The sequence below is a fragment of the Mytilus galloprovincialis genome, chromosome 10 (genome assembly GCF_965363235.1).
Source record: "Mytilus galloprovincialis chromosome 10, xbMytGall1.hap1.1, whole genome shotgun sequence".
Lineage (NCBI taxonomy): Eukaryota > Metazoa > Mollusca > Bivalvia > Mytilida > Mytilidae > Mytilus > Mytilus galloprovincialis.
The window spans coordinates 78,579,239-78,592,782 of NC_134847.1; the positions used below are offsets into that span (position 1 = coordinate 78,579,239).

At 33.6% G+C, this 13,544-nt stretch overlaps 1 protein-coding gene across 1 annotated transcript; it reads left to right on the forward strand.

Annotated features, from left to right (window-relative positions):
• Window positions 1-9,248, forward strand: LOC143048469 (zinc finger C4H2 domain-containing protein-like). The gene is made up of 5 exons (XM_076222159.1): window positions 1-115; window positions 3,578-3,749; window positions 4,298-4,470; window positions 4,770-4,932; window positions 8,682-9,248. Exons 1-5 carry the CDS (start codon window positions 60-62, stop codon window positions 8,793-8,795), a joined length of 678 nt encoding a protein of 225 aa, XP_076078274.1. The 5' UTR covers window positions 1-59; the 3' UTR covers window positions 8,796-9,248.
• Window positions 9,249-13,544: the final 4,296 nt, after the last annotated feature.

Below are 13,544 nucleotides of genomic sequence, written 5' to 3' on the forward strand. Positions count from 1 at the left end.
AAAACACTAAGTTTACTGTGAAATATTAAGCTTTTTACTAACTCCGAAAGCTATAAACAATGGAAGAAAAAGAAATCGAACTTTTGAATAAATTGGAAAATGTGAAGGAACTCAGGTATATTTTTATACATTAAACCCTTAACAAGGCGTTTTTTTTGTAACGGATATGACGTTTAAATATCACAGGGGCAGTTTTTGCACAGTTAACTCCACGTTTTCAGACCTTGCATGTTCATGACTAACTGGAGATCATTATAAATTATTTTGTCCTTAAAAATTACCACTGTACCAGTCGGGTTTTCCAATTTACCTCTAGCACAATAACCAATAGCTCTACCAACAAGAATAAAGGAATACTTCAAAGAGCAACTATGGAATGTGGTTTTATATCAAATAGGTCTGAGGGAAGAACCCCTACACCAACGCTTTAGTACATTGCTCATATCTTGATCTACAGGAGTACAGGATTTCTTATTAGATGTGTAGTGGGGTTGCTTCTCCTTAGTACAGGTAGAACATATAAAGCCAGTCTTAATCAACTGAGCTAGGGAATCGATTCTTTGGCTCAGTGGGTTAACTCACTGACTGTCACACAGGCGACTGGGGTTCGAATCCTGGTGGTGACGATATAAATTTGTAGAGTAGATACATGCTCTCCGGTTACATTTGGTGCCAAACAAAAAATTACACAATGGTTATCTGGAGTATAGCCAGGGTTTGTGTTAAGACATTGTAAGAGTCATATATAAAGATATGATGACTTGTCATGCTTGTGGTTGGGGAAAAGTGTAGCAGGATTGCTTCTCCTTAGTACAGGTAGAACATATAAAGCCAGTCTTAATCAACTGAGCTAGGGAATCGATTCTTTGGCTCATTGGGTTAACATACTGACTGTCACGCAGGCGCCCGTTGTTTCGAATCCTGGTGGTGACGATATAAATTTGTAGAGTACATTTGTAGATACATGCTCTCCGGTTACACATGTTTGAAAAACAAGTGTCTATTTGTTGTTCAGATAAGGAAATAAACCATTTACAAAACCAAAATTGTGACCAAGGCAAGGGAAGTTACTCAAACTGAAACCTTTATTAACATAAATTTTGTAATCAATGAAAGGGTAGTGTCATTAGAAAATAAAGAATTCGATTTTGAATTCGTATTTATCTATCATGTCTATATCAACTCAGTGATACAGTCAAACCTGATTAAACCGGACCCTGAATAAACCGGTTTCCTGTCCATTCCGGCCGAAAATGAAAGTCCCATATTTTTCCATTCAAAGTCTTTGTTAAAATACCCTTTGTAAACCGGACCCTGTGTATTCCGAATTCCGGTCTAATTATGAAGTCCCAATACTCTTAATTACATTAATTATTACCTGTCAAAACCGGTTTGTCTAATTAATTTCAATGATCGATATGCAATCAAAACATATTTGTTTATACAATTATATGGCTTTTCGTGATAATCAATTAGTCAGGTGTCAAATTGTGAACCTACAATCGTACAGTAGTGAGCGTATTATTTATTAAAACATTATAAACGTGTCAATTAAACAAAAAGAAACACCGAATATATCTCGGATTGAACTTACGTTTTAACTTGGATAAACAAATTAAAATCGCGGAGTAAGAAATTCACATCGTGATTTTGAAATCCTGGGTTCCCTATTGTGAACCCCTAAACAAATGACCTTGATAATGAAAAACACCCGGATGACAACAATCAATGGATATTGTACACTGTACGACAACCTTTCGAAAGTGATGAAATTACGTTTGATAATATTCTGGCTTTTTAATCGGCCATTCCAACATTTCAAATTATTGATCATGGGAGTAAATCGAAACTCTCGTCTTACAATCCAAACAACGCGAACATTAATACTGAATATGATGCAAATGCAAACAATGAAAAACGAAGTGAAAGTATTTTAATTTAACAGATATAATTTACAATCAGAGAGAACTTTTACATGCAAAATGTCGGACGTCACAAGTCATTAACTTCCGGTCAAAACGGAAACCTGAATGAATAAACCGGCTCACTGTCCAAACCGGCCCCTTTTCATAGTCCCGTAGCCGGCCGGTTTATACAGGTTTTACTGTAATAAAAAAACTGAGCATATGATTATGAAGAACTTATATTTTAACTAAATATCAAAATTTGTTGTAAAGTCTGTGACAATTGTACACTATTAACAAACAAATGATTAATGAAGCTAACAGTTGTCATGGTTGTATAGAATTTAGAAATCTCAGTTTTAAATACATCGTAAATAGTTATCAAAAGTACCAGGATTATAATTTAGTACGCCAGACGCGCGTTTCATCTACATAAGACTCATCAGTGACGCTCATATCAAAATATTTATAAAGCCAAACAAGTACAAAGTTGAAGAGCATTGAGGATCCAAAATTCCAAAAAGTTGTGCCAAATACGGCTAAGGTAATCAATGCCTGGGATAAGAAAATCCTTAGTTTTACGAATATTTCAAAGTTTTGTAAACATGAAATTTATAAAAATGACCACATTATTGATATTCATGTCAACACCGAAGTGTTGACTACTGGGCTGGTGATACCCTCGGGGACGAAACATCCACCAGCAGTGGCATCAACCCAGTGGTGTAAATAGTTATCAAAAGTACCAGGATTATAATTTAGTACGCCAGACGCGCGTTTCATCTACATAAGACTCATCAGTGACGCTCATATCAAAATATTTATAAAGCCAAACAAGTACAAAGTTGAAGAGCATTGAGGATCCAAAATTCCAAAAAGTTGTGCCAAATACGGCTAAGGTAATCTATGCCTGGGATAAGAAAATCCTTAGTTTTACGAATAATTCAAAGTTTTGTAAACATGAAATTTATAAAAATGACCACATGTACAAAATTAAAGGTAAAAAATGAACTTGAGTTTTCTTGAGTTAATAGTGTAGAATTCATCTTGATTTATTGATCAGTTAGATAATTATTTTATCAGTTGTCATGATTGTAACAAGTGCAGGGTTCTCACTAAGGTGAGTCCATGAGTCCTGGACTCATCAAAATCTGTCTGGACTCACCATTTTCAAAACTGATGAGTCCACAGATGCATCAAGATTGAAATATTGAATATAAACTGAACACAGTTAAACACAAATATCATCATTTTATAGCAAACAGGGGCGGATGCAGGAATTTTCGAAAGGGGGGGTGCTAACCCAGGGCACCATGGGCAAAGGGGGGGGGGGTGCAAAACATATGTCCCGATACAAATGCATTGATCGGCAAAAATAAAGGGGGGGTGCGCACCCCCCGGAACCCCCCCCCCCCCTGGATCCGCCACTGGCAAAAGTTTAAAAGTGATCTGAATTTAATGTCATTTCATTGCTCTATTAGGATATGGAGACTATAATATTACATTATATTGCAATAAATCATTTTCTTCTAGCTGTTGGACTCATCATGGCCAAAAATGACGAGTCCCTGGACTCGCCTTCAAAAATCCTTAGCAAGAACCCTGCAAGTGTCCTATAAGACCTGTTTGAAAATGTTCTCAGTTAAAAGTTCTTTTGAATACTATGTTTTTAGAAGTAGGACAGTTCAGTTAGAGAAGATCCGTGGGAAGTTAAGACATGAGATTGATGGGTCAGAAACAGAGGAGAAAAGATTGGAGGAATATAAACAGGAAATGGATCTCTTGTTACAGGAGAAAATGGCACATGTTGAGGAACTCAGACTTATCCATGCTGATATTAATCTGGTAAATATTTAACTTGAAAAAAGAATATAAGAATTATTTATTAATAATTTGGGGTTCTTCAGTATACATGGTATATGTAATGAAAAGTTGCATGAAGATTTAAAGTGCATGAATAAAATCCACTTTTCAAAGCAGTATCAGTGTTATTGTTAAAACAAATATATTGTTACCAATCCAAGAATTTAAAGATCCAATCGACAAAATAACTCAACAAATTTTCATTGTGCCCACATGCATGACATGTGCATGCTCTTTTTCAACATGTTAAATAATATAGAAAATGCAAGAAATAACATCTTTAATTTTCAGTGATCCCCAATATAATTTTAGTAAAGAAATATACATATAGTCAGATGATACAAAAAAGTTGTTAACATTTTGAATTGATGAGCAAAATTAGAATTACCCTTATACTAAAGCAGAAGATGCCACAAATTATTTCGGGTGATGTTATGTTCATGATTTTTTTTATCAATTTCATAATACTTGTACTTTATGTACTATTGCATGTATTGATGAATATCTTATAATGAAATGTCTAATTCCAGATGGAGACCACCATCAAACAAGCTGAAGAGGACAGGAATAGATGTCTAGATAATGCTAAGAAAATGTATGAAGAATTTAAACCCTTAAAAGATGATATAGACCACATGAGAAATTTGATGGGAATGGAGAAATTACCAAGTCTGAATGAGGATGAAGAGAAACTTACTCCAGAGTTAGTCTTTTTCATTATAAATTTCAAATATTACATTTATATAACTTTCATGACTTTAGAATTGTATGAAACTCTTTATAAAACTCTCAATTTGGATCAAATTTAAAACATATTAGTCATTTACTGTTATTTCATTTATTTGAACAATTGTGCTAAAGAACCCAACACCAGCTTAATGCAGGGACATGAGGCACATGCAATGTTATCTAAACAGGTTTTCTCTCCAGTTATGAATTTTGATATGGACAAAAACAAAATTTAAATGAATTCAGAATAATGATACATTTTTGTGATAACAGATTTTTTGAGAAGCAGAGTACAGAATGGAACACAGAAGCCCCTCCTGAACCTAACATTCCTCAACCATTGAACATTCCAGCACCCAATACTCAACCAATACCTGTACCACGGAATAAACCTACAGAGAGACAGCCTTTTAGACAGCAACCTCCTCCAATGAAGGTTTGTTAATTGTGTTGTGGTGTTTCCCTGGTCAAATAAAACATGAACAAGTTGCATGAGTCGAAGATTTTTTATTGATGTCGATATTTAAATTGAAAACAACCCTGAAATAATAAGAAATAAAATTCTTATATAGTACAATCAATTATCATAAGATAAATATTTTAATATGCATACGATAAAACTGTTTAGTTTCTTTCACTTTATAATACAAATGTAACGGTTTTACATGCCACACTAAACAATCTTATAAATTCTGTATAAAATTATAACATAATACGCTTGTTGTTTGGTGTGAGCCAAGGCTCCGTGTTGAAGGCCGTACTTTAACCTTGATGGTTTACTTTTTAAATTGTTATTTGTATGGAGAGTTGTCTCATTGGCACTCACACCACATCTTCCTATATCTATTTGCATTTCATGCTTTAACTAATTAATGTTCTACCTGAATAGACTAGGAGACACAAATTATGATTATTGTAAAAAACATAAAAAGGTATATTCTGATTCATAAAATGTAGCTCTTCTACATTGTTAAAACTTTCTGCTTGTGCTCACCAGGCCACATTGATACATGTATAGCTGTAAAAATCATGCCTTCAGAAGGTTACAATGGGGTTTTCTCCTGGAGTGCAAATGGTTGGAATTTAATTAATTTTCAAACATTTTGGCCTGAGCATCACTGAAGAGACAAAAAATTTTATGCTACCCCCTGTAGTGGAGGGGACATTTAGTTTTAACCATGTTCCTATGTCGAAATGGATTTCCATTCTCTCAACTTATATTTGCCAACACCAAAGGAAATGAAACTTATTCTTTAATATAAACAATACCCTAATTACCACAAAACACAGATCAATAGTGAATTTGGTTGGCTTAACTTTTATAATTACCTTATTCAAATTTTACAAATGTTTCCTTCCTCTAACTTAATTTTTCCTCAACCAAATAATATGAATCTGAAACAAAATGCTTACTACCACAACACACAGGTCAAACTTGAATTTTGGTGGTGTCAATTTTACCATTTTTAAGTTACGCTCGCCCCTTTACATATGGAAAATTACAATATTTTTTTATTTCATTCTCTAACTTAGTTTGCCTTAACCAAAGGTTATGAAACTTATACACAATGCTCATTACTAAAACTCAGATCAAATACAAATTTACAGTCACTTTTACTGCTCTTGCTTGATGTCCCTTTGAAATTTTATATGATGCAAGCAGCATTAACTGTGACCAATGGACACATTCCCCATTTATCTTTAAATGATTCAGTAAAACTATTATTGTTAAATGCATTACAACTTATCAAGTTATGAAATCTAAATTTAAAAAAACTTTTAAAGAGTTAGAAAATTAATATACAGAAGATGCTATAACCAATGAATTAAAGGATCAAACACAGAGCTGTACACAAAATGATAAGTATAAAAAAGTAAAATCACAAAAATACTGAACCCTGAATTGTTAATGTCTGTGTCATTTTGGTCTCTTGTGGACAGTTGTCTCATTGGCAATCATACCACATCTTTTTTATATCTGAGGAAAATTCAAAACGAAAAGTTCTTAATCAAATGGCAAAATCAAATGATAAAACACATCAAACGATAAATCACATCAAAGAAATGGACAACAACTGTCATATTCCTGACTTGGTACAGGCATTTTCTTATGTAGAAAATGGTGGATGGAACCTGTTTTTATAGATACATGTAGCTAAACCTCTCACTTGTATGACAGTAGCATCAAAACAGACATAATAAGTAAAATTGTCGAAATAGGGTAGTGTTTCCTACAGGTGGTTTTGGCGTGTAATGGCGCCCTGCCGCGATTTCTCGACGCCCGGCCCTTTTTGGGGAAAAAATTTGGCGCCCTGCCCTAGTTTTGTCGAAATTCCTGACGCCATGCCTTTACGGTACTGAAAGACATATTTTATGAATACCGCTCGAGTTATTTCCCTTCAAACGTAAACAAAAGTTCACTAGGACGCCATTTTGTAATCGATTTCGTAATCAGCTGATTAGCAAACTGCAATAGACTGAATAGTGAATACAGATACTAATCATGCGTCCTGATTGTATCCCCCAAGTCCCAGAAACATCGTTTTGCCTAGAAGATTAATGATATGACATTGTTTTGACAAGAAACTAAACCGGAAAACGATTTCAAAACATCGATTGCTTAGATCAATATTTTTGACAGCTGATAGATTTCTAATTTACATAATTAGACAATATATGTATAGTGTCTTGAAATATTAAATTTATTTGTATGAGGCTTAGAAACGGGGGAAATGCGAGGTTCTACCGAGCATTTTCCCGTTTCGTGCCGAATACAAATAAATTTCATATTTCAAGACACTATACGTATATTGTTTTTATACTGAAATCGATGAAAAATTAAAAAAAATAATAAAAATATGAAACAAATATTTCCCTTTCACCGTAGTCCAGGCGGTACAAAATTGACATTTTAAGGAATAAGACAGGGAAAATGAACTTTAATTAATATCATTTGATAAATCATGGTATATAAATTACCAATTTGAAAACATAACAAGTTTAAATTCATAAAAGTTTGACCATTGTTACTACACGTTGTCATGGTTGTGACGTGACGTTGTAAGTAGGCGGGGCTTATAGGTGAGTTGAGGTCATTGACGTATAAAGCTAACGTTTATACGTATAGCTTTATCTGTATAGTAAAATAGCTGATTGCAGTATAATATACATTGTTTGCATGGTTGAACAAGCCAATGAACGGCGATCATGAGACATTTGTCAAAGTGAAAAGTAAAAATTCTTTGCAAACTATTTTTCAATACAAATGCTTGACTGTACCTTAAATGAAATGAATAAAAATCCAAACTAAATTATTAAAAGCAGAATAATCCAGAAAATAAATGAATTCCTTGATGAAATGTTGTCTTTTGTTTACAAACATGTCACATGATCATTTTAGGCGGGAAAAATACTTGGGGAAAACACCTAAGTAACAGACAACTATTTCTGGCTATTTATAGACATTTAAAATAAAAAGCTGATATGGTAGTGCCATGAAAGTAATAAACTTGGTGTATCTATATTAATTTAATTTGGAAAAGGGTGTAGAGGGGAAGGGGTTAATTTGTAAAGTTATTTTTTTTTGTAATTTACTAAATTTTGGTTACTAAAAATGACCAGACAAATTCTTTAAGTTAATCATTTTAAATAATCCATTCATATTTAAAAAAAAAAACCAACCTATCACCCTGATCTTTTTTATGGAAATCTGGCTTTCACAAACCAACATTTTTTTTTCAATGTGGCCCAACATCAAGAATATGATAGACCCAGAAAGAAGTCTGTTACATGTATATATTTTGAACAATAACTATTAAGAGGTCATAAAACTAGTATTTTTTAAATGAATCCATTTTATAGAAATTGCCTGTTTATGTTAAGTAAGTGCCCTAAAATTGTTGTCTATCGCGCTTAATGTGCCCTCTGAGCTAACAATTACCCTGCCCTTTTTAAAAGCTGCAGGAAACACTATAGGGGTACAGCAGTCATCACCGTATCAGAATCTCAATTAGAACAAAAACAAACAAATATTTAACAAAGAAGCACAAAAAAGCATCTATCAAATTTAAAAGATACAGCTTTGATAAAACTTGCTACTACTGTTTTGCTCTATATGTATTAGTAAAATTGTTATTTATCATGATGAAACCTAACTTATTATATTGTGTTACTTTTTGTCTTTAGGCTTGTTTATCTTGTCATCAACAAATCCACCGTAATGCACCAATCTGTCCTCTATGTAAAGCAAAAAGTAGATCCAGAAATCCCAAGAAACCAAAGAGGAAACTCGACGAATGAGAGATTATCTTTCAAAACCAATGGTGCTGACATGATGGTTGTGAAAAATAGGGTTCATTGTCCCAATATGATGTCCTTAGCTTGTAGGCAGTAGTGATATGTAGATCTCAGACTATTCGTAATAAACAGTAGTATACACATTTTGTTGAAATGATGATACCACATCAGCATTGATCAAATAATATAGAAATGTTGTAATGTATTTATTTTGTTAAAGATCATTTGAATTGGCAAATATTTTGTATGTAAGATCATGGTTTTATGTTTTATTCATCAATCAGGAATTACTATGGTAGCATTTTAGCAGCTTGATTTTTTATATCTTATTTTTTTTTTATAAATTTTTGTTCCTTATAAATGTAAAATGTTGTGTTAATGGCTGATATTATGAAGGTATTTGTTCTTTGATGAAAACAACTTTAAAAATTTGGTTAATAAAATCTTGTAAACAAATATTTTAATGCTTTAATAGGGCCCAGCAAATATATCAGAGAAAGGCCTATGGTAATCAGTGTGATAACATTCCTTGTATTGTTGTGTCCGTTCTTGCATCTGTCTGTCACAAATCATTTCTGATCTCTGAACTTTCAAATCAATTGGATTTGGGTATTGTAACTTTGTATGATTAGGGACGACATCCAAAGTTCAATGTAGGATAAAAAACTTAATTCTTATAGTCTTTTCACTACCCCCTCCCCTTTCTTAATTTGGGAAAATGGATTGACCAATATGAATATATGTAAAATCGATTTTGAAAAAGCAAAAGGTAAAAGAACGGCCTTCAACACAAAGCCTTGGCTCACACTAAACAGCAAACTATAAAGGATCATAATATGACAAGTGCAAAAGCATGCAAACAGAAAACCAACAGTCTAATCTATATCAAAAGTGAGAAACGAGAACCACATCAATAAACCACAACCACCATGACCACTGAACAACAGGTTCCTGATTAAGGACAGGTGCAAAACATATGCAGTGGGTTAAACATTTTAACTGGCACCAGCCTTCACCCTAACCTGTATTAATAGTGTTCACATTACAATATAGAAAGACACACTATCAATTGAAATGGCTTAACTCAACCAATAAAAGTATTTATTAACAAAAAACAAGTAAACATACACTGAACAAATAAATTTGTTCTATGACACAATGTAAATACAAAATTAATAAATAAAGGGGGAGGCAAGATGTAAAACAATAACAGAAAGACAACAATGAACTTGGACAAAATACCATTAAATAAAATAATGACACGGGTAAATAAAATAATTCTGTTGTAAGGAGTACAAAAAGTACAGAAATGTTTTTTTACAAAATAAATAAATTTGTTGTTCATAGTACCAGAAGTGAAGTGGAAATTTATTGTCATACTAAATACTAATCAAAGGTGGTATATATTAAAAAAAGCACGAATAGTGAGACAAGATGGAACACAAAATAAGTAAATATCAAATAACAAAAATGCATCACAAATTGTATCAACAGACCAAATTAACACAAAAGTATGATTTGAGTGCTAGCAGTTACTGAAAGCTAGTTTGTACAAATTAAAGGACACAACAATGAAGGTCATGCAAAACATACCTTTAAATTACTTGTAGTCTCAACCCTGTACATATGTACAAAATCGTTTCTGCTCTCTAACTTTCAATCACCTTGGATTTGGGGAATATAACCTGGCAAGGTTGTTCATCTTTGCTAGAAAAAGTATGATCCCATGCATGGAAAAAAAACTGTACAGTCAAATTAACACAGGCCTATTTAAGGGGGGGATTTGGTTGATTATATAGGAAATCACTGAAGCATGACTTGAGCGAGCCCTCTCTAAGGCAGTAAGTGGGCCCCCACTTCTGAATTTTTTTGGATCTGCCACTGATTAAAGACACTGCGAATAAGCATGGTAAGTAAACAAATTGTTTCTGCTCTAAATATAGTTCATACATATTATCCTTTTATGTATTATTCAAGACAACCAAGGTGCAGGAGTTTCTCAATGCATTGAAGACCCAATGGAGGCCTTCGGCTGTTATCTGCTCTTTGGTCGGGTTGTTGTCTCTTTGACACATTCCCTATTTCCATTCTCAGTTTTATTGTTCTGAACAAATGCTTTGAGGAGCAGTTTTTATTTTGCACTAATTAAGAGCTCAATACTGTCAATGAGGCCTGTGTATATGCACATATTTAACGTAGCAATTTTTTGTAATTCATGTTTGCAGGTGCCACTGAGTGAGGCATATCGTATATTACTATTTGAAAAATTTTAATTTTACAATGAGAAAACTCTTAAATTTCAAGTTTGTAATAGATTCTAGTTTGAAGATAACATGTGACAATTTTGATTGATTGATTGTTGGAGATTAAGTCCACTTGCAGAACTACTGGTTATAATACAGTATTGGTCAGTTTTGATTGAGCTTCAGAAGGAAAACTTGCAATTCTTGTCAACTTTGAATTGAGTAGATGAACCACTTAGACCTCTCTGCCACCAAACCATGTATTTCGTTTGAAATATTGTCTTGATGATTGTAAGGTAAAGACAGAGATAAAAACTTTCAGTAGTAATAATCCTTAAAGCTTAATTATTAACTAGTATATTTAAGATGCAAACACTCATCTCGAACCACAAGCTCCTACACTTAAGGCAAACAGGCTACCACTATATCTGAATATGATCCATTAAATATTAAATCTTGCTTTTACTGTGTTTGTGTTTGAAAGACGCAAAACGTCCAGTGTGAAATATTTCATGTATATCAGAACAAGAACATGTTGATGTGCAATGTTTAAAAATATGAACGCTGCTTTGAGCTTGCTATATTTTGTTTATTAGCTCAAAAGCTGACTATAGGACATGTAACCTTAAACGAAATATTACATTAACCTCCAGATTTGATCTTTAACGAAAATACCACGTGTTTAGCACGCAAACTTCAAAAATAAATTCGGATTTGATTAGGAGGATCGAACGACCTAAATGTAAGGAAATAGTATATTAATATTGCTAGAATTGTATGAATTATTAATGCGTACACTGTCAGATGATGTCATAGGTTTTTGTGGTGATCTTTGCTTTGAAACATGCATGGTATTGTGCCTTCTTCAATCGGACTTGTATTATTAAATTAAAAACTTCTGAATAGGAATTTGCTTTGGATATAAGAAATTTGAATAGAAATGCTACCATCAGCTGTGTGCTCCAGATCTCATGGTATAGCCAGCGGTTAGCTATTGAAGATGGTTGAATAAGGGTGACGAATATTTGAACAACCAGGCCGCTCGAAGAAGAAGTGATAAAAAAATTCAAGATCATTTCCTCAAATACATGACGGTTCTGGCACAATGTTTGTGTAAAGTTATCTCAATTGAGTAATGATTCTGAAATATAATCTTGATAAGAATGACATAAAGCTTTCTCAATCCAATAATCTTTTGGGTCCGACAATAAAAGACCTACAATCGTATAACTTGACATAAAGATAACTTTAAAAGGTTTTAACAGCCTCTCATTATTAAAAGACATGTCACTCAATTTATGGAATCAAATGTCACAAAATAATATTAAAAGCATATAATTTTACTTCTAAAATACATATACTTACACCTCCGCATTTTCTACTTAATCTACGCTTGATACGGTGCTTTTTGTCCGCAATTCGCTTTTTGTCCGCTTTTGCTTTTTGTCCGATAATTTTGCTTTTTGTCCGAAACTTTTGCTTTTTGTCCGTTGCTTTTTGTCCGTTTTGCCTTTTGTCCGATTATTTTGCTTTTTGTCCGAAACTTTTGCTTTTTGTCCGTTGCTTTTTGTCCGTTTTGCCTTTTGTCCGATTATTTTGCTTTTTGTCCGAAACTTTTGCTTTTTGTCCGTTGCTTTTTGTCCGTTTTGCTTTTTGTCCGATAATTTTGCTTTATGTCCGATATAAAATGTGTATATTTTTGGCAGGTTTCATTTTGAACTTCAAAATACCATGTCCTTTTAGGAGTTAAATACAGACCATACTCACATTATAAATGATTTGTACATGAAATTTCATGTCTTTTACAATATATCGCATTACCTCTAAAATGGCTCGAAGCACTAATATCCTAGACCCGTAGGTGTTGGTCAACAGAGGGCAAGGGGAATACTCTTGTATATCCCTAAGTCTAAAAAACAACTATTGAAAGCTGGCTAAACTAAGACATACTCCAGGTAGGCCATTATACCAGAAGAAGAGGTAGTCAAACCCTTATAAATGGCTTATAGCACTTATGTCCTGGATCTACACGAGTTTATCAGCAACGAATTAAAAGGGGCATGAGTTTCGCCGGTATATCACGAAGTAAAAATAAACCTCATTATTGCCAGCTCTTCAAACTAAGAGATTCTCCACGTTGTCCATTATACCAGAGGTATAGGTAGGCAGTGCCTCTTAAATGGTCCATGGGCCATGGCACTTATGTCCTCGACCCGTACGAGTTGGTCAGAAGAGGGTAAGGGGAATACGCTAGTATATCACACAGTCCACCAAAAATAGTGACGGCTGCCCAAACTAAGACATTTTTAGGTGCGCCCTTATACTAGATGTTGGAGTAGTCATTCTCTTAAAAATAGCTCATAGCACTTATGCTATAGACCCGAACGAGTTTGTCAACAATGAGTTAAAAGGGGGATGAATTAGCCCGGTATATAACGAAGTTGAAATAAACTGTTGCCCGCTGGCTAAACTAAGAAATTATCCACGCGGGCCATAATATGAGAGGTAG